Source organism: Miniopterus schreibersii, assembly GCF_964146895.1.
Source record: "Miniopterus schreibersii genome assembly, chromosome: 9".
Taxonomy (NCBI): domain Eukaryota; kingdom Metazoa; phylum Chordata; class Mammalia; order Chiroptera; family Miniopteridae; genus Miniopterus; species Miniopterus schreibersii.
The window spans coordinates 75,389,814-75,411,633 of record NC_138118.1 but is presented as its reverse complement, the minus strand read 5'-3'; the positions used below and the strand labels follow the sequence as shown (position 1 = coordinate 75,411,633).

The 21,820-nt window shown below is 36.7% G+C and overlaps 1 protein-coding gene across 4 annotated transcripts in view; it reads right to left on the bottom strand.

Moving 5' to 3' along the window:
- TAX1BP1 (Tax1 binding protein 1) overlaps window positions 1-16,700 on the bottom strand; it is a 65,543-nt gene extending 48,843 nt beyond the window's left edge. For 2 of the 4 annotated variants that reach the window (XM_081146680.1, XM_081146677.1), the window contains exons 1-3: window positions 16,527-16,688; window positions 10,102-10,267; window positions 2,680-2,782 (exon numbers count right to left, since the gene is read on the bottom strand). In XM_081146680.1, coding sequence (XP_081002806.1) covers window positions 2,680-2,782; window positions 10,102-10,260 — 262 coding nt within the window. In that variant the 5' untranslated portion in view covers window positions 10,261-10,267; window positions 16,527-16,688. Of the gene's footprint in view, window positions 1-2,679; window positions 2,783-10,101; window positions 10,268-16,121 lie in introns of all 4 variants that reach the window. The other 2 variants (XM_081146678.1, XM_081146679.1) reach the window with 2 other exon arrangements.
- Between the last annotated feature and the right edge of the window lie 5,120 nt (window positions 16,701-21,820).

Genomic DNA, 21,820 nt, shown 5'->3' with positions numbered 1-21,820 from the left:
TCAAAATGTAAAGGTCTTGAAAGACAAGGACTTCATGAGGAATTGTCACAGACTGGAAGAGATTAAGAAGGTATGACAACTAAATGCAATGTGGTATTTTGGATTGAACTCAGGAACAGAAAAAAAAAAACACACAACTAGTAACACTTGTGAAATTTGAATAAGGTTTGTACTTTGATCAAAAGTATTCTACCAATGTTAAATTCCTGGTTTTTAAAATAAATGTACTATAGTTATGCAAGATATTAAAATTAAGAGAAGCTGGGTGAAGAATATAGGGAAATTCTGTGTACTATTTTGGCAGCTTTATATCTAAAATCTCAATATATAATGTTTTTAAAAGAGTAATGTAGAATACATCTGGCAAGATATTTTTTAAAGTTCTTAAAACCCAACCCTCCTAACATCTACTACTAAATCTATTAATCCATGGCTCAGTAACTTTGCAAATGGCACAAGGCTTATTTTTAAAGTTTAAATAGAAAACAAAAGTAGATTCTGACTAATCATCTCTGGTATTATGACAACAGAAATTCTACAAACTATAGATATTCAAGGTCTGATTTTTAAAATGCTCACAAAAATAATACTAAGAAATATGGTTCAAATACCATTTGCGATACAAGATGTGGTTATTCAGAGTTGCAATTTAAATCTATCTAAAGCAATTTAAGGCTCCTGTAGATTAATAACATTGAAAATAAAATAGGAAAACATAAAAATCAATCTGAGTCAAATTTTATGGCCTGTGACATTAGCTATCAAACAATAATGAACAAATAAGGGTCTCTTTAAGAAAACAATTATATTTATATATTTGTTAACTGTTTTCAGTTTCGAATTTTAGGATTCTCATGATTCATTCATAAAATGAACAAAGTGACTGGATTGTGCTTAAAATCCATTCTAGCACTAATACCCAATGAATATGTTTTTCATGACTCTACCCTGCCATTTTTATATAACAAACAAGTTCTAGGCAGATAGCTTTTATTTCTGAATTTCAAAGTAAAAATTAACATGAATTTTCAAAAACTTTTAAAACTTACTGCACTCATGCTTAGCTCCCATGAAAATGCTTTTAAAGTATAAACAGAAATAAACTGGATGCTTTTTTTTCCCAACTGTCTTTAAACTTTTTGCTAAGTCATTAATAAACAAATTCATTAGTCAATAAAACACATTCAGTAAGTTAACTTATTTATTACAAAGCTAATCACATTAAAAATGACTGGAAATAAACCCACAACTTTTAAGAATAAGTATCATGATGGTAAAAATCAGTTCCAACACACACATGGATTTGATTATCTTTAAAAAAGACTATGAATTAAAAGATAAACTACACATATCATTTGTAACATTTCTTAATCTATAAAACATACGAGAACCTAAATCTTTGCCTATATTATAGGACAAATTTTACCCTCTGAATATTTATTTCTTAACATAGTACATAAGCAAATGTTTTGATATATGCAAGCTTCATGTGGTCACACTGCCAACTGATGTTCACATCAAACATGTAGAGTACAAACCTCAGAGTGAAGAGTTTAAAAAACACAAACCACCAAAATCCAAAACACTGACAATACCAAATGCTGGCAAAGATGTATAACAAGAACTTTCATTCATTTGGAGGGAATGCAAATGGTACAGCCACTTTCGAAAACAATTTGATGGTTTCCTGTTACAAAGCTAAACATACTCCCATCATATGATCCAGCAATCATATTCCTTGGTATTTACCCAAATGAGTGGCAAACTTACATCCCCACATAAACCTGTGCATGAATGCTTACAGGAGCTTTATTCACAACTGCCAAAACTTGGAACAACCAAGATATCCTTTAAGAAACAAATGGATGAACAAACTGTTACAGTCATACAATGGAAAACTACTGGTTTATTTTGCAATTCTATGCACTTTATGCTTATTAAAATAGTATGCTGAGACAGTGTCTATTAGCTTCACCAGACCAAAAAGAATTTATGGCATAAACAAAACTAAGAATTTGCTTTAATACAACACAAAGTCAGTACAATTACAATCAAAAATCACTCTGAAACAAATTCTGTGATAGATTTCTAAATAAGAGTATTTTTTAAAATCTGTACATAATGCTAAGACAAGAATGAATTTTATATTACTTATATCCATTTTATAGGCAACTCTTCCCTATAGAATATAACTATTCTATAAATCCTGTTATCTTTGTGTTTTGCATGCAGAATACAGGGGGTGAGCAAAAGTAGGTTTACAGTTGTTCATATGGAAAATAGTAATAACACAAGAATAAACTGTTTAACATACAAACTGTAAACCTACTTTTGCCCACCCCTTTTTCTCACCTCTAATTTGTTATATTATTCTAATATCAATAATAGCATTTTTTCCCCTCATTTGGGGGGGAAAAAAAACCATCAAAAGAAAAGAGCTGATAAATCAATTCTCTTCAATGAAAGTTAGCAAGCAAAAAGCCTTTGCAATGTCTATGTAAAATGTCATGTGGCCCACAGTAGATGTTTACATTCTTATGACTTTTGCTCAGCAAAGATACTAATTAATTCAACTATAGTATGCTGAATATGCCTAAGTAGGTAATTGCAATGGGTACAACATTTTTAATGACAATAAAATACCTAATTTCATCGAGTTCTTCAGTTTTCATTTCTTACCTTGAAATGCTAATACACAATTGACTGTTGATCCTTCTACGTAATGTTCAGGCATAGGGGACCATAAAAATGTGTAATAATCACGAGCAGTACTCCATCCAACCTAAAGTAAAAAACAGAGAGATTAGTAAGTACTTTAATATTAGAGTGATATCTTACAGCATATTGTTTTTTACTGCATCCTCAAGACGTAGGTTAATATGTTTACAAATCACAGTATTTTAACAAGCATGTCAAATTTTATGATTTTTTTATTAAGCTATAACTAATGCTATAAAAATCTATATAAATCGAATAGTAGAGTTCCTACTATGTATTAAAATGCAATTCGAGTGCTAGCCGGTTTGACTCAGTGGTTAGAGCATCGGCAAGTAGACTGAAGGATCCAGGGTTTGATTCCAGCCAAGGGCACGTACCTCGGTTGCAGGCTGGATCCCCGGCCCCAGTTAGGGTGCATGCAGGAGGCAACCAACTGATGTGTCTCTCTTACATCGATTTTTTTCCCCTCTGTCTCTCCCCCCCCACACTCTCTCTGAAAAGCAATGAAAAAAATATCTTCAGGTGAGGATAAAAAAAAAAAAAATGCAATTCAATATCCAATTTCCCACGGAAAATCTTAGTATCAAATATAAAAACTTATGTTTTGTTTAAAATTTGAATTCACTAAACAGGTTTTTAAAACTTTATTTTACGCCTCAAATTTAAGTATTTAATTAGAGCCCCAGCCCTTTAAATCCACTAACTTCACTAATCTTTCATCTTTAGCCAGTCTTGCTTGCAGTCAACTAATAAATTTTGTAAGAAGGCCTTTATTACCAAGATGTTTATGTATACAAAGAGACTACCTATGTCCCATCTCTCTGTCAAACATTTTCAACTACAACATGTATACATTACATATTTCATTCTATATTTCCCAGATGGGACTATACTGTGTTAAATATGGATGAGAGATGTTTAAAACAGCTACTAGGTATCTATTTGCCAGTAATATTACTAGAAATAATGAATAATCCACCAAGTTAGATTCTAAGTATATTCTTAATTCTGACTGACCTAGGATTAGAGATTACAGAATACTGAAGCTGGAAGAATTTTAACAATCTTTAATCCCTAAAGAAGTATTTTCAAATTGTAGGTCACAACCCAGTAGGAAGTGGTAATATCAATTTAGTGGTTCACGACATTAATTTTAATTATTTAAAATTAGAAAAGTATGAGTGCATGACAGCTAAGTATTGCTTCATGAACATTTGTTTCAGATGTATTTGCATGGTCAAATCAAAGAACTTACTTCTGTGTGTCAGGGTCAAAAACGTTTGAAAGGCACTACAGTTTTCATCTCTTGACAGATGAGAAGGAAGCTTGAGGAATCTGTGATGTGATTTACCTCACCTAGCTAAAGCTTCAGCTTTTCCTCTTGGAACTGTGAGGTTACATTAGATGATGAATATAAAAGCAGCGCTTAGCAGAGTGCCTGACCCATGGTGAGCACTCCTTAAGTGGTAGTTTTTGTAAGCACAGTGTACTGAAGTGATAAAGGCCACAGGATGCAAGGTCAGACTGCCAGAAAATCTCTCTATCTACATGACTTCAGACGTGTTACTTCTGTTCACTACTCTTTAAAATGGAGATAATGGTAACAATCTCAAAGGGTTGTGTGTATATTAAATAAGATAATCCCTGTATAGCACTTAGCACAGTACCCAGCACATCAGTGATCATTACATGTTGTTAGTAGTTAATTCCCAAAGACACACAGACTCTTGGGGACAGTGAACTGACTCTACAATGTTGTCACTTCATATCCCTGAATGTGTCTACCATTTCCTGAAAAATAGCCCATCTGAAGCTTTTCCCCTAACAGATACACCTGGTACAAATCATCACTTGCATTCTTTGTCCTTGCCCATACACTGATCTTAAAAGAAATACTGTCTATATCCACATCTGTCTTGAAAAAAATCTCCCTACATGAATAGGCTCTACCTAGACAAGGTAGACAATAGAAGGGCTGACTGTGCCATTTATTTGTGATGGCAGAGAAGTAAAACTGATATCACAATTATAGATTTCTGATCGAAGTGGCACCAGGAATAGCAGTAACAGATACAGTTTACTGAATGTTTGTTTTGAAGTAAATATTATTGTCCTCATCTTACAAATTAAGAAACTAGTAAAAGACAAAGTCAAGACCTGAACCTATAGTTTAGGCTCTACACCATCACTCCTTTCCTGGCAAAATATAAATACTTTCATACTTCCTGAAATTCTATCTCCTTCCTTCCAACACTGAGTCAAGTATAGCTGAAAAAAGACAGAAACAGTAAGGTAAAGCTGTTTCTAGCTGTCTTTCATGAGAAGAAAAACAAAACGGAAAAAATGAGATCTCTTACAATCAGAAAAATACATATAAGAAAGAAGGTATGTTGACTGGTTTAGTCCATGCCATGTTTTTTCTAACTGAATCACAATACCTCAAGTTCTTCCTTATTGGTTGACTACAATGGTAACTTACACATACTGTTTTCTTTTATTGCATAATTCTGAGCAACTCTTTCCAAGAGAGTGGTCAACCATGCTTTGAGATGTCACATGAACCCCATGCTGAGCCCACAGAGGAGTTGGGGCATGATACAACCCAATCTGAATATAAAAATCAGGAATATAGAACTATGCTTTAAACTCCTTCCGAGGACGGAAAACTGAACATAGTTCTTAGGTCACTCTGAGAGGGGCATGGCAGGCATATATTAAGAAACAAACAGAAGTCTTTCAATCTGAAAAGATACAAGCTCCTTTAGAATAGGTATGTCTTATCTCTAAACTCCAACAGGAAAGTATAGTAGAAAAGACCACAGTGGGGAAAAAACACAGAAGATGAACATCAGGAAATTATGTAGGAGTGTATGGTAAGAATAATTAATCTAATCAGAAAAATCAATAAACCACAAAGTGTCCAAGTCACAAGTTGTTTCTCTTTGTTTTATTTTCCTGGTTACCTGGCTAGAACTTGGTTAGATTTGTGGACTGGAAGGGAATTAGATTTCTTGAAATGCAAGGGAATTTGCCTTTTAGTCCATTAGCAAGTATTAAAAAAATTATTACATTTAAAGTTAATAACAGCAATTAAAAACACTGAAAAATGGCGGAGAGACTATGACAACATTTAGAACAATGGGAATTACCTATGACTGTCATAATATATTGCTTCTAGGAGCTACACTTGAATCCAGTTATAAGAGGGTGTATCTATGGTAAGGAAGGAAACAAAACAATGGATGTTTCACATAGTTTAGTCTGGGGAATTACAATAGTACTGGCATTATTCTTCTGTTACTAATGCAATAATGAAATAAGAGCAGAAAAGGAAATTAAGCAAGAGTGACATGGAAAGGAAAAAAATAACCTTTAAATAGAATTAACATTTTAAAAAAACATATTGGATAAGTAGTACTAATCATAAAGGAAATTCTGAGAGGGAGTGTAAAAAAGATCAGAAGGGCATCAAGGTTACCTAGTAAAAATAAAGATATTAATAAATTCTAGAGAAACCTTGAGAAAGACAAACATTAGGGTGAAGAGGGCACACAAAGAGCACTTTTAAAAAGCCAGAGAGAGAGAGAGAGAGAGAGAGAGAAAGAGAGAGAGAGAGAGAGAGAGATATGGAGATCCAAGGGGCACTGATTTGGAGAGAGGGGGTAAAGGGAGACAGATAAGACTGGGTAGGAAAATATATTTGCTGATTATATATGGATAAATATAAAACCTACAAAGTAGTATAGAAAATAAGCCTATGAAAAATACACACCAAACTTAACTACAGATATTTCTGAGGAAGGTGGGAGTATAACCGTTAGAAGTATTCACTTTCTTTTGTATACACTGTAGCTTTTAAAAATCATTATAGGAAGAGTAAAGGTCCTTTCTTTTTAAAAGAAAAAGACAGCAAAAATGCCTCCATATAGACAGGGAGGATGCAATACTGATTCTTAGAAATATCATAAACAGCATAAATGTCCCACCGTGAGATAAAATGTTACAGAGCTATATTAATAAGAAAGTGATTATAACTGTAAGTGAAAAATTCAGAACATAAAAAGGTCACGCAGTACTATTCCAACAACTTTTAAAATATGTGCATTAGAAAAAAGACTAAAAATCTTCTTTCTTTAATTAGAAAAGAGTGGAAGAAAATAGTTAAAACATTAACAGTGCTAACCACTGTTACTAGGTAGGGATATATGAGGCTGCTGGTCATCTTTATCTTTTATATTTTTTTTTGTTTCAACTTTTCTAAAATTATAATTACCTTTACAGCAGAATTTTTTATTTTTAATATATCTTTATTGATTTCAGAGGGAGGGAGAGGGAGAGAGAGAGATAGAAACATCAATGATGAGAGAGTCATTGATCAGCTGCCTCCGGCACGCCCCGCACCAGGAATCGAGCCTGCAACCCAGGTATGTGCCCTGACTGGGAACTGAACCTCGATCTCCTGGACCATAGGTTGATGCTCAACCCTGAGCCACGCCGGTTGGGCCCAGAATTTTTTTTAAAGCAGAAAATGAGACAGGGCTGGGAAATCAAGGCAAGAAAACAGAAGCAGCAGAAGGAAGCGAAATATGAAAAGGAGAAACAAGGAAGAGGGAAACAAAAACTTTAAACAAGATATTCAAGCATAAAATCATTGCTCAGGTTCACTTTCCACACCAGGAACTTAAAGTTTTGTTCTGTTTTTTTTTATCTGGTTGGCAGTATGATGCAGTGAGAACAGAACCTTACTGGGAGGCTTTGTTTGCCTATGTGACTTTGGACACACCTTTGCACTCCCAATTTCCTCAATTAGAGTAGTATCTCTAAAACACGAGAACTAGAAGACTCCTTTTTAAAGCTTAAAAAAATCTTATGGACACCTTTAGTGTAATATAAGTTATTTTAATTATAAGGTAGCTTAATTTATACTAAGCATAAATCTAAAAATAAATGTTTCCTTATACTTATAAACCTATACAACTAAAACCAAATCAAATTCATAAACACAAACAACAATAAAACTCAAATATAGTGTGACATATATTTTACTGCAACTAATGTTAGGTTTAACAATAAATATAGGGCATCAGGAAAAGTTCTAAATTTTTTCCTATATTTTTACTTCAATTCTATCACTCCTGAAAACATACTGAACTTATTATTATTGCAAATTTTGTATAAAACAGATCTCTCATTTAACCAAACTGCCAGAGAACAATTCTTGAATGCCAGTTTACATGAGGTTCAAGTCTCAGCTCCAAAGCTTAATAACTTTGAGTAAGTCACTTCTCTCTGGACCTCAGTTCCAAAGATCTGCAAAATGGGGACTCTAATGTACTAATGAAAGATCTTTGCAAAGTATAAAGTAATAAACATATTATGTGTTTATTTTAGTTAAAATTAAAACTAGTCAATACTGGAGGAGAGGGAGTAAAAAGTAAAAAATAAATAAAACCTCAACCCATTCTATATCCCTTAGCTGACTTCACTCATTTCCCTATTATGGACTCAATACCACCCTAGTATCCTGTCATCCTGACTTCCCTTCCTATTCACCACCCACCTCCAATTCCCCGTCTGAAGGATATTATTCTTCACTCACAATTCTGAGTGCTGAACCGCTCTAGAGAAAGTCATAAAACTGCTGCTCAGCAATCTCCTGATTACTCCAATTCCCTCTGACAGTCTTCCACTGGGGCAAGACCAAATCTCCATACTCAAGCCCTCCCCAACTCTTAGTTCATGACCTTGCTCCTCCTTACTAAATACACTCAAGCCCATGAATGAGTTCCAGTCCAATTCATCAAACTGCTGACAAACTCTATGGATTCTACTTATAGATCAATACCTACAACTGATTCCCTTTTCTACTTTAGGCCCTTGTTACCTCACCTAGAAAATTATCATAGTCTAAACAACATTCTCTCTGCCTCTATTCTCTTCTAATTACAACATCTCTTACTTAGCACTGCAAGATTGAAGTTCACCTCTAAACTCTATTACTGCTCTCTGCTTAAAAACTATTTATTCCTCAGCCAAATATTTAAAAAATCCAAAACATGATCCAATCCAACCTTTCCCATTCATCTTCTGAAACTGATATTCCAGTCAAATCAAATGATTCATTTTCTTCCTTGAGTCTTCCTATATATTCTGAAATTTTTACTACATGCTTGAACTTTCTATTGAGTTTTCAAGTATTATCCAGGCGAAAAAGATAGAAAGGGTATTCTACACAATTTTATTCATTTATTTATGTATATAGTTATTGCTTAGAAAAAAGTTACAGTCCCTGGAGTGCACAAGGTTAAGAGGTAATAGTTTAGCATTACACTAAAGCGCAAAAAAAAAAAAAAAGCAGCAGACAATGACAAGAAATGCAGCTGCAGATCAATTTATATAAAGGAACCCTATGTGGCACACTTTAGTTACTTGGTCTTGGCATTATTCTATAGATGAAGATAAGAGTTTCAAACAAAGGAAGATGTGTTCATCTTTCATCTTTCATCTTTTATTATAGCTTTTATTAGAGCAGTTTGAATAAAAGGGCAAGAATAAAAGGGGGGAAAACAAGTGATCTATTACCATAGTCCTGGAAAGAAATAAGGAAGTGCATGAACTAGGGGCAAGTGATATTAAAGATGCAGAAATACGTACACAGTAAAGTAGACAGAACTGGTATTTGGCTAGATTTAAAGAGAAAGTCATAAGCTTTTAGCTTAGGCAACAGGCCATTAACTAAAGATGAAAAAAATTAGTCGGAAAAGGTAAAGATGCATCATCTTCTTGAAGCACAATTTATCACAGATCAGCCTACATGGGCTACGTTTACAAAGACTTCCCATTGCCAATAAGAAAAAAGTCTACAAACTGTTTAGCCTAGCACTGAAGGTCCTTCATAGACAGAATGAAGCGAAATCCAACCTTATCTCACCCCACCTCCCTCAATCAAGCTTATGTTCTAGTTACACTGACTCATTCTCATGAACGTTCTCACCTCTGTGCCTTTACTTATACCATCTTCCTGCCAGGAATACATGCCCTTCCCTCAATCTCACTACCCTGCTCTATTCTTCCCATTTTTTCAGGTAATAAATGAAGAAAATGGAAAAAGAAAACAAAGATACTGAAAAAAGTTTCACAAGACCTTGAGTGAAGCTGAACCTTTTGATCATGGAGAGCAAAGCCTGGATTCAAGTTCCCAACATTTGTTGTATACTATTCCACTGCTGAATACAAAATGTTTACATCTACAAATGTAAATGTTTTACATTTGATGTTTACAAAAATTACCCTTAATGTAGAGTGAAGATAGAGCTAGAATAAGTTACTGACCAATCTGTTTAAAAGTAAATAAATAGTACTGAGATGGAAAGTTTTTCTTACCTTGAATATACCAACCCAGTCTTTTGGATGTGGATGGATATATGGAGTTAAGGTATAATGACATTCCAGGTGTGCATTAGGAAGATAACTCTTGGCCACATTTTGAAAGATGACATGGGCAAAATTGGAAGTCTGTGGGACTTCTTGAAAGGATGTCATTGTGAATCTGAAACAAGTAAATCATATAAGTTGAATGATACCCAACTAAGAAAAACTTTAATCTTCAGAAAACGTATCATTAGATGCAAGTCACATGGATATTTACAGCAAAATTTTTGAGAAGACACTTTTTAATAACAGAACTCCTCCTTTAAAATGTGATTAAATATAAAAACACAAACTGGGAAATAAAGAATTTCCAATTTGGCTCAGAAAGTTACATGGGGATTAAAATGCTTTTAAACCAACATCAAAAACAAACTATCAACTCTCCTGAAAAGCCTAGCCCTTTGCTTCCTTTGCAACCAAGAGCTTCTATGTTGGACTCTTGAACTTCATTATTTTCCTCCCTAATCTGACCCATCCCATTCCTCTCCTAGGTTGCTGGCTCCTACAGTAGATGCTAATCTCTCAGTGTTTGCATTCCTCACCCATATTTGTGATTCCCTGGGCCAGTGTTTCTCAACCCTGGCTACACATAAGAATTTAGAGGTCTTTAAAAATAAAACAAAAGACAATGACAATGGCTTTCTGGAACTGGGATCTGTCGGGGGGAGAGGTGCGCGCGTTTTCTTTTAGCATCTTCTCAAGTAATCTTAATCCTTCCTGTATGTGGTCAGGACAAAGAACCAATACTCAGACTCTGACCCAACCCAACTACCTAAGTCTCCAATATCATCTCTCACTCATTTCCACAGATGCCTAGACCCAGCCTGTCTTCTTAGGCTTCTGGTACATGCTTCTTCAGATCTCTCAAACCATGGTCTACTTAAAATAGCTGAGCCTATTTGTTCCTCTTTACATCAATTCTACCCTTTCATTCTGGGTTCAATGATTCTATCTTGACTTCCAGTATTCTTCCCGCCCCCATTAAGTTCCATATAGTTATTGATTAAAAATAAATGTATTTACATGAAATACATACTATAGAAATCTATAATGGATTCAGTAAATGTTCACTGGCTTAGTGAACACCGAGCACTGGATAGCAGATGAACGGTTAAAGTAGACTATAAAATCTACAAGATCCAAATGTTTTTTGTGCTCTATGTTTTTTTAAAAAAACATATATTGATTTCAGAGAGAAGAAGGGAGAGGGGGAGAGAGAGATAGAAACATCAATGATGAGAAAGTCATTGATCGCTGCCTCCTGCACACCCGCGACGGGATCAAGCCCGCAACCCAGGCATGTGCCCTGACCAGAAATCTAACCACGAAATCCTGGAACCTAGGTAGATGCTCAACCACTGAGCCACACCCAGCCAGGCTTTGTGTTCTACTTTTGAAAAAGAGGATACAACTGATGATTTACTTCAAAAAACTACCTATAGTGTGACAAAGAATCAGTACAATCATTGATTCTACAATACATATAAGAAACTATGGCACCTGCTTCTGAGTCATCAAAACAGAACTATCTGTAATAACAAAGAAAACTGGAGTAAGTTTTTCTGCTAACCAAATTAACCTAATTTACTTCAAAAATCAATGAAGTCTCTACATGGTAAACACAATAATAAAACTCTACTCATATTTTAATAATTATCAAGTCTTTATTACTAGGAAGACCTAAGACAATATGCTTTTACAACTGTTACTTTTCCTGACCTGTTTGAAATACTAAGGCAAATCTTTAAGGTTTTGCAATAACAAGCACTTTAGAAAATATCCACTTTTCTTTGTGTGTCTTCTCTGCTTCTGTTATATTAAAAGTACTGCTTTATTAAAACAACACATTAGATATCCCATAAAGAGACTGTCGACCTGTGAACTTGGAAGCCGCCACTGTGGTAGAACACCAGGTTGTTTTCTGTTAGACTCTCCCCACCTGAGGTTTGCCAGAATTCAGAGCTAAAGAGAGTGCATTCAGGAGCAATCCTTCCCTACCTCTGCACTAACAAAAAAGCTCTATTACCAGCAACCTATTTCACAGAAACACTTAACTGTCAATACTCAGCAGCTGGTAACCCAAAACTGTGAGGAAAACAAAGTAGCACTTATAAACACTGGAACTCTGCCTAAAATAACTGAAGAATTCTCCTACTTTTTCTCTTTGAATTGTCTAAGCTAACCTGGGCTCAAGGAGATGTCGTGATGCTAATGAAGTCACTAATGATAATCTCTTTCATGGCTTCATAAAGAAGGAAAAAAACCATCCAGATTCCAGTTTTGAAAAAATGTTCACTACTGATTATAAGACACAATAAGAAAAACTATAGCTGAATCAACTGAACCAACTTCTGATACAACTACCTAAACTGAGGCCAGTGAATCAGTAATATTTTTCTGTGAGTACTTAAGTTTCTCTAAGGAAGATATTCAGTAAGGAGAAAGAAAGGCTAGCTTAGAATGAGTTTCCCGTGTTTTTAATCAAAAGAGGTATAAAACTTTTTTTCTTAAAACAACATTTCTTAAACTAAATCAACAAAACTGCAATTATTTATTATAAAACAAGGCAGTGGAATTTAAACTTTTAACCTCAATTACAATAGTGACTTAAAAATTCATAATCAAACCTCACACTTTTTACTTCACTGAAAAGTTTTTACGGTATAAAATAGCATGAAGGTATACTACATGTATTTCTATCTGTGTGTAGATATGCTCATAATGCATTAAGAGGGACTCAAAAAGTACTCACCATACAGTTAACAGTCTTTACTCATGAGGGTTATGTTTGAAAAGGAACTTTTAACTAAATTGATTGAATTTTTACCAGTACGTATAAATGTATTATTTGCACTGCTTTAAATAAATACATTAACATCAAATTTCATTTTAAACCCTCCGTGCAAAATTCAAGTTTTTAATAGAAAGCCCTAACATCAGACGTTAAATATCTTCTCAATGCCTATAAATCTGAAGAATAAAATAATTTGTGGTCATCCTATTAATAAACCTTCATTAATCCCTCTCCAACACTCTAACCTTTTAAAAATTTTCAATGTGATTAGAACTATAGAAACTTTAGAAGTCATTTCCTTCCTGTTACTTCCGTACTTTTTAAACTCCAGTATCTTCTAGTCATAAAAAAGTTAATGAGGATAAATGTAATCTGAATGTAATTACAACAAGAATCAACCCATTCTAAATAGTAAAATGAAATTTCTAATTCCCATACAGTTGTTTCACTCCTCACACAGTTAAGAAAGGGAGTGAAAAGACAAGCAAGCTTATAAAAATGTTGAAATTCACCGAGAATACCAATGTAGCAAGATGATTCATAGGTATATTAATACACTACACATGCTCACACGCATACATACACACACACCACCTAGCAGAAAAGTAATGTGCAAAGTCACTGCATCACCTTGTGGTAATGCTTAGGAAGTGTAGCTTCATTAACATACTGAGAAAAAGAACAAACTGGATCCTCACTTGGTAAGGAAATAGAGCCACCATACACAAGGGGAAGTAGAAGAAGCTTTATCATACCAAATGTTTCTTCCCACTCTCTCAAGTACATCTCCAGAAACATGGATACATTAAAATGCAAGCCGAGGCTAAGCAAAAGTTTCAGAAACTAAAGGACCACACATTTGGCTGAGAAACAAAGTCTGAAATGCATATACATGATGCCTGCAGTGCCCTCTTCCAGTTTTCCTAATATATTCCCTAAAGTTCTAACATCTCTAGAGTTCCTTTGTGTTATGTTGTAAAATTTACACTATAAAGTTTTTGGTATAAAAGCCAATCTTGTTATTTTGGGGATCTATCAATATTTAAGGCAAAGGTTTAATAATATGCAGTGGACACTCAGTTAACTAAAATAAATTTGGGGGAAGAGGGCCTATTTCAAGCCCCAAACAGATCTTAGGATTTTTTCCAGTGGCTCCTGATACTCACTTTACTTGATTAGCCCAAAAAAAATGTGAGCCTTAGTCAAAGCAGAAAATGGACCATATTAAAAACGTCTATGCATTAAACATACAAAATCAAATTAAGCTTTTTAATTTAAATAAATATTTTACATAATTTGTCAGTTCTAACAATTGGAATTCAAGAAATAAGGTAATTTTGCTCTGTGTAATATGATTATGGTGATTGTACTTTTTTCAAAGTCTTTATCAGTTAAACACGTTAAATTATAAGTGAAATATCCTGATGTCTTGAATTCTATTTTAAAATTCCAGGGGGAAAAACGTGTTAGAGGGAGGTAATAAAACAAGATTAGCGAATAAAACAAGATTTACTTTGTTCTCCTCTTGTGTATTTTGAAATTTTCCATAATAAAAGTAAAACCAGAGCAAATAAAAATTAGCAGTGAAAACACATTACATGTAGTGGTGGACAAGCTTAGCGAAAGTTTTTTTTAAATCTTCAGTTAAAAAAATACAAGCTTTTATAATTATCTCCAAACTTCAGTCCTATAGGACACACAAATATGGGAAGGATAAAATGTCTGCCATTCGAATAGTTTCCACTTATTCATACTGTAGCTGAAACAAAGACTAGCAGTTGACTTACACACCAGAAAAGTATTATTAGCAATCTTTCCGGGAGGCAGAAGAAAAGCCACCAATCTGTTAATTTGCACTCTTACAGGGATCTATCTCCAGAATTCTTTTACAGGTGAGTTTGCTCAGCTGTCACTCTCATCACTTTTTACTTTTTAGATTGTATTAAAAGTTGGTTTCTAAGAAGCTACGATCTTGATCCATCTATATTAGCAGGGAGAAAATTTTTTTCTCCTATTAAGGGTTTATTTGGGGCAAAATAAACTTTTAAAAAGCCTGACATTCATACAGACAAAATTTTAGTTAATAGTATCGAAACTGCAAAAAAGTAAAATCCAATAAGCCTCACCTGAGATAATTTCCCCCAAAGTAGTACAGAAAAGAGTCCTTAGGATCTTTCATAATTATTTAACATCATTAAAAAGGTTGAAACTTAAAATTCCAAAATACCTGCTATTTTGTTAAGGAAAAGGTTAATTCTACACAAACGGCTGCGGCTATAATTATAAACAGAAGTGTGCAATTTAAGAACGTGATTAACTTCGAAACAAAAACTACAATAAAATGTTCTTTCAAGTTGAAAAAAAATAAACACCCTAGTAAGATGTAGTCTCTAATGTAATCAAGTAATCCAAGAAATCAAGTCCACCCTTTCTAAGAACACAACCAAGGCCTTCTGTACACCTGAACAGCACTTTGAGGGCAATTAACCCCTCTTTAGATTAAATGGTTAGTCAAAGAAATCTCGCTAAAGGCTTTTGGAATTGAGCCCCAAAATTATAATTAGTAATTGTTCGTGCACGGATTGCAGAAATTTTGCAATTAGTGGAATGCAGACAGTTGAAAAATTAAAAGATTTTCCCATCTAAATCCCTGTCTTAATAGTAACTCATAACTACTTTGTGAAACCTAATATAAGTAGAAAGTCAAATGCCGCGGTGTTTACAAACAAAAACTATTGCGATAGGGTAGTATATGTTTATCAACACACACACCCCTCCCCCACCCCACCCCAAGGATTTTCCGAAGCTAGGAACGCCTAGTCCGGACTTGTCAACACACTGCGGCCCCGCGGGGTGTCGGCTGCAGGGGGAAGGAGAGTTGTTGTGAAATCAAGAAAAGTTGCCTAAGCAAAGGAAGACGTGACTCTTCCCTGACGATCTGCTAAGTTCCCTGGAACACTGTGCGCAGGAGCCATTTATAAACAGACGGAGAAAAGCGTCGTCTAATTCCGCGCAGCAGGTGAGGCCGGACTCCGCCCGCGGCCCCCGCGCAGGCGGCGCAGGGAGTCTCCGCCTCCTCCTCCACCGGCAACTCAAACCAAAACACTCGGGTTTCGCTCCCCACGAGCCAACCCCAGCGTCCTTTCGGGACTCGACCTCGCTGTCTGCCCAAACTTACCCACGCTGCCCTCAATCCCCTCACTCGCGAGCTGAGCCTCGGGCCAGCCAGGTTCCTTGAGGGGGTCCTCCCGCGTCACTCGCCCCGCCAGAGCGCCCACGTCCCCCACGCCTCCCCTACTCGCGAAGGCCTGTGCCGGCCTCCCCGCTGCGTGGGGCGGCCCCCCGTCGCCTTTCTCCAACTCCGAGGCTAACCGAGTTCGCCCTCACCCCTGTCACAATCGCCGCCCGCGACGAAAGGGGACCTCTACAGGGAACGCGTCGTCATTTGGCTGCGTCGTCACCACGGAGACCATTCCCGAGCCCGGCCAGGCCCTCGGACTAGGAGCTGAGGGGCGTCTCCCGAGGGGTCCCCCAAGGAGTCCGCCCCGCACAGAGCGCTGGGTAGCGCGGGGGAAGCGCTTACCCAGTGAGGGGCTCCCGCACAAAGGGAAGTCACAGAGGCTTCGGAGCCCGGGCCGCCATCAACCACCGAAGCTCTTCCGCTACCAGCGCCGGCCTCCAGCAACCGGCTACGCCCCCCCTTAGAGCCCAAAGCCGGCGTCGCGTCACTTCCGCTCACGGGTCCGCCCCTTCCGCCGCCGCGGGTTGGGAGGAGGGGTTGGGAGGAGGGGTTGGGAGGAGGCGTGGCAGGGCACGGTCCCCCGCTGAAACTCCGCCTCCGGCCCGGGGTTCCCCCCACCAAGAGTCCCGCTGTCCGCGGTCACCCGATTTTCCCTAACGGGGCCCTGCGGCCTTGCCCCTCGGCCCGGATCCTCCTTCTCCTTCTCTTTCTTCGGCCTTGGCCTTTTCGCTCTGAAACCTCGTCGCGACCAAACGGGGCCCGTTTGGACTTGCATTTCTGACTTTTTAATTATTTACTTTACGAGAAAGTTAAGGATATGTCAGCTTAAGTGGAAAGAATAGGCCAGAGGTATAGGCACTATCACCATGGCATTGCGTGGATCTTAAAAATCTGTCTCAGCGAATCCTTTCACTTTACAGATCAGAATGTGGAGAACCCCAGAAGTGAAGGGGCGACCCCACGGCTCGGGCTGCAACCCCTCACCGCCAGGCTCCCTCCCAGCTCCTGGTCCCGCCTGTTGTTGTTTAGGAGGTTTTATCTGTAAAACCTCGGCGTCTGCTAGGAGCTTTTGGGCTCTGAAGCCCTGTGGTTCTCTTTCCTCTTGCTCCAGCAGCGGCCTCTTTCCAGCCGCATTTCTATGAGTTACCTGCTTTTGTTATGTCTTATTGTGTGCGTGTGAATTTTGTCCTGCATTCTCGGTTCAATTATGACTTATCACATCGCTTCACTGTTACAGTATATCTTACCTTCCTACGGTAGGCCTTCGCTTTGAATCTTAACTCCAAGGAAGCAAGTGTGCTCTGTTCTATTCATCATATTTCTGGGTTGCCGTAAAACCCTGATAAAATTTGCAACATCACCAGGGAAGAAAAGATAATAAATTAGATAACATTAAAGGTTGAAGCACTTTCTAAATATAGACCTACAAAACCCTCTTTCAGCCCAGCTTTCGGGGCTCAGCGGCTGAGCATCTGCCTGGGATCCAGGAGAGCGCAGGTGGGTGGGTCAGCGCGCATGCGCAGGCTGCCCCTCCCACCCTGCAGGGCGCAGCCCATCATCCGCTCTCACCATCGGTGTTTCTCTCTCTCCCCCTCTCCCTTCCTCTCTGAAATCAATGAAGACTTTTTTTTTTTAATCCTGTTTCATATACTTTCATCTTCACTTCCATATAAGATTATAATACTTTCAATAATAATAAGTTCTCCGTATTTGTTGACTAATTTGCTTCCTATCAATTGAAATCTTTGAACTTAGTCTTGTCTGTCTATCCTACTTGATCACAGAATTTCAGAAGAACCTTTACAGGTTATTTAGCCCCAGCCTCCTTATTTTACAGATGAAGAAAACTGTGTGATAATCATAATTACTGCTGTTACTGGTGACAACCTCCTAGTAGTGGAAATACCTGCCCCTTACGTGTAAATATAGCGGTGAGCTTGATAAGCACAATTTTTCAGAGGTGTCACTTTGTATTTTCTAATTACCACCAATTTTCAGTTAATGAAAGCAGAAAAACAATATGCTTAATAAGAGCTATAATTGGAAAGCATTTTTATGCAGGTATTTTTTTCTTTATTTTGTTATTTTGAATAATTTCTTGATTTTTAAAAAAATTTTTTTTTAATTTTTCTTGAATTTTTAGACCTTCTTTTCCCCCCATGAAGATATTCATTTAGGAACTTTAACCCTATTAATAATGATCCCTTGAATTTTTAGACAATGTTTCTCCCAGCATGATAAAAATATACATTTTAGTATTTAATTGAATTTTTTAAATTAGCCTATTATTTGTATAGCAGTGTACTGTGGCTGTAAGACATTTGGATCCAAAAATCCCTTATATGAAATCTTTGGGCCAAATGGGTTTCAGGAGTCTGAATTTTTCAGACTAGAAAAGTATATTTTATGATCCAGGATATCCCACAAGATCTGAGGCAGCACTCCATGACCAAGCTAATTTTCTTTTCAGGAAAAATTATGAATATTATACTACTGAGTAGGAGAAATAAAGCACATTGTCTCACTTCAGTTCAGATCAGGTTTTGCCACTTTGCCACCATGGGTTCAGGTCACGCATTATTGACAAATGAGTTCAGGTCAGGAGAGATTTTTCCACCAAATGTTAAACATTTGATCAAAGGTTTTTGGATTTCAAAACAGTGAATAAGAGATCATAGATCTGTTCAAAGAATGATTGCAAAGTAAATCTCTCAGCATCCCATGATAGTTCTGGAGCAAGGTCAGCTGCAAGTAGTTTTCAGGCAGTCATCCTAACCTAACACATACCACTTATCCTGTATTTTGATTGGGAAAATACCTAAAAGACACCGTTCCGCATGTGGAAGAAAAATTAAAGAATCCATAAAAATGTAGGTAACTAAAGTATAAAATATAGTATAAAATCAAATAATAAAGTATAAAATAAGATTCGGAGATGGGAGTACTCGACATAGGCTCTCATGAGCAGTATACTTTTCTTGAAGGAGGTAGCTCTAGACTATTAAAGTTAGTAGGGCTTTGATGAAGAGGTAGAAGACTTCAAGACAAGGTGTAAGAGCTTGGGCAAAGGAGTCAGGTAGGGATAAGATTGTTAACAAAAAATAATAACTCCCATCTGTGGAGTACATAGTGCTTTCTGGCCGCCCTGCTAGATACTTAGGTTGTCTCCCCTCCTCACAGCCACCCTGTTTTGCAGGGGGATGTGGGCTCAGAAAAGTTAAATAACTTGCCCATTGTTTAAAAAAAACAAAATTAAACCAAGTAAATTTGGAGATCTAATTGGTTTTATTATGTAATTCATAAATCCAGCGGCATCTCATCTAGCAAGTAGAATGGAAAGTTTTTATAGGCAGGAAATGGCTTGACTAAGAAGTTAAGGGTGGGTTATTTCCGGCAAGGGCATCTGCCCTTAAGTGGAAGACAGGGGGTCTTATCAGACAGATTACATCATTAGTGTGGATCAGGAAATTTCATAGTGATTGGTTTAAAATTCCACTTCTGGGAGAGTCTGAAACCACAATTAGGTTAGGTGTTAAATCTAGGTTTGATTATCACAGGTTTTTAGCACAGGTGACGCCATTTGGGGCCTGTGGCTTTTCTGTTTAACACCACGATCACAAACAGGGCAAACCAAACTTAAACCCAAATCATCTATGACTCCCAAAGTTTATGCATTTTCTACCATGTCATGCTGCTTGTGTGTGTGTGTGTGTGTGTGTGTGTGTGTGTGTGTGTGTGTGTGTGTATTATTTTAGGCTAATGGCAAGTGGGATGATATTTGAAAACAAAAAGAGATCATCATGTATACTGGCACCACTCATTATTAACCATGTGCTCTACTTTTTTTTTTTTATGTTTTAATTTATCTTTATTGTTGAAACATGCTGCTTCTTGATAGAGGCTTTTGGGTCATTTACTGTGTGCTCTGGGTTATGCTAAGAATAAATCATGGACTTTTCCCTGAAGCTGCTTTAAATCTACTTAAGATATTACAAGATGGTATAGTAAAGTAAGTTTGTAGGAAATGGACTCTGAGAAGTAAAACAGAAAGGAGAATTGATACAGAATAAATTTTGGAATTAGCAAAACTTTGTTAAAGAAACTGGACTCTCAGCTCTGAAAGATTAACAGGATTTGAAAATGTGAAGAAAAGGCTTATGTAGAAAGAATAATTAAAAGGGCACAAATGGGACAATTAATTAAGTGGTACAATATGGGTTGAAAATTAGAAAACATAAGTTTAAATAGGCATGTTATAGAAATATTACAGGTTTTCAAAGCAGGCAAAATAAGCCATTCTCATCTTTTGGAGCAGTGGTTTTCCTTAGAGTTTGTATGAAAGGTTCCCTTTGCTAGAAATGATTCTTTCCTTTTAAAATAATACATCTGTAAACCTTTCTTTAAAAAAGAGTTTTTTAAAGATGAGATTTGAATAATGGTAGGTTTTGGATATATAAGAGGATTCAAAACACTCTAAAGTAGGGTTGTTTGTTTTCTCTTACGCTGTTAGAAGATGGTTTAATGTACCTCTTGCTCTGTATTGTTTTCCTACCATTACTCTCCCAGATGTTTGTAAAAAAAAAAACAAAAAAACTGCTCCTTTGAGGTGCATGGCAGTCCGTTATAACCCCCTCTTTCCTCCTTGTTGCAGTCATCTGCTGATCTCCAAGTCACTCTTCCTAATTCACTGAAGACCATCACCTACTGTCCAGCCTTCTCTCCACTCGAGCCCCTCAGTGTTGACTTGGATGCAGTTAAAATTAAAAGACCGACATCCTGGCCTTTTTATTTTTCGAATCCCTCATCTCCAATAATCTCCTCCACTGCACTCCAGATACCTGTTTCCACGGTCATATCTTAGACCTTGTCATCACCTGAGACTGTTTCACCTTCAAAATGAAGCATCCTGCTCTTTGACAATAACACTCTATTCTTCTAACTTGCTTGTTCAAATCCGCCCACTCGATTTTTCAAACTCATCAGGATCTCTAATCCATTCAGCCTTCTTCTTTTAATACTTCCCTCGTTATCCAACTCAGAGTCCATGGACTATCATTTCATTAACATTCTTTCCAATACCCTAAATTCCCTTGTTTTTTTTTTATCTTGCAAATTAAGTGCAATCTTATAACAAATGCATTACAGACACTGAGGTCATCACATACTCTATCACTAAAGGTGATGTCTGGGACTATTACGCAAACATTTTGATGTTAAAATTGAGTGTCTTGGGAAGTTTCTTGCCCTATAAAAGAGAGAAACGATATACCTTATGATATTAAGAAACCGGGCCTGCAGAGGTTTATACTTTAGTAAGACCTTTGCCCCACCTGGCTCCTAACAATGTTCTCTGTTCCTTATGCAACTCAGAGGTCACTGGAAGGTAAACATTCTCTAACCTCTCTTCCCTATCTTACTGAGAAGGGTAATTAATACACAGCACAGTACTTGAAATTTTTTAGGTATTTAATGTCAACAAGGTCCTTTCTTTCCTCTGTATTTCTCAAAACACACCTTTATTTTTTGAGTCACTTGCATATCAATGGTTTTTTTAATTAATAAAAGTTATTTTAAGAAATTGTTAGAAGTTTTAATTTTAACAAAGGTGGAATCAAAGTTTTAGGCTGAGTCTGGCT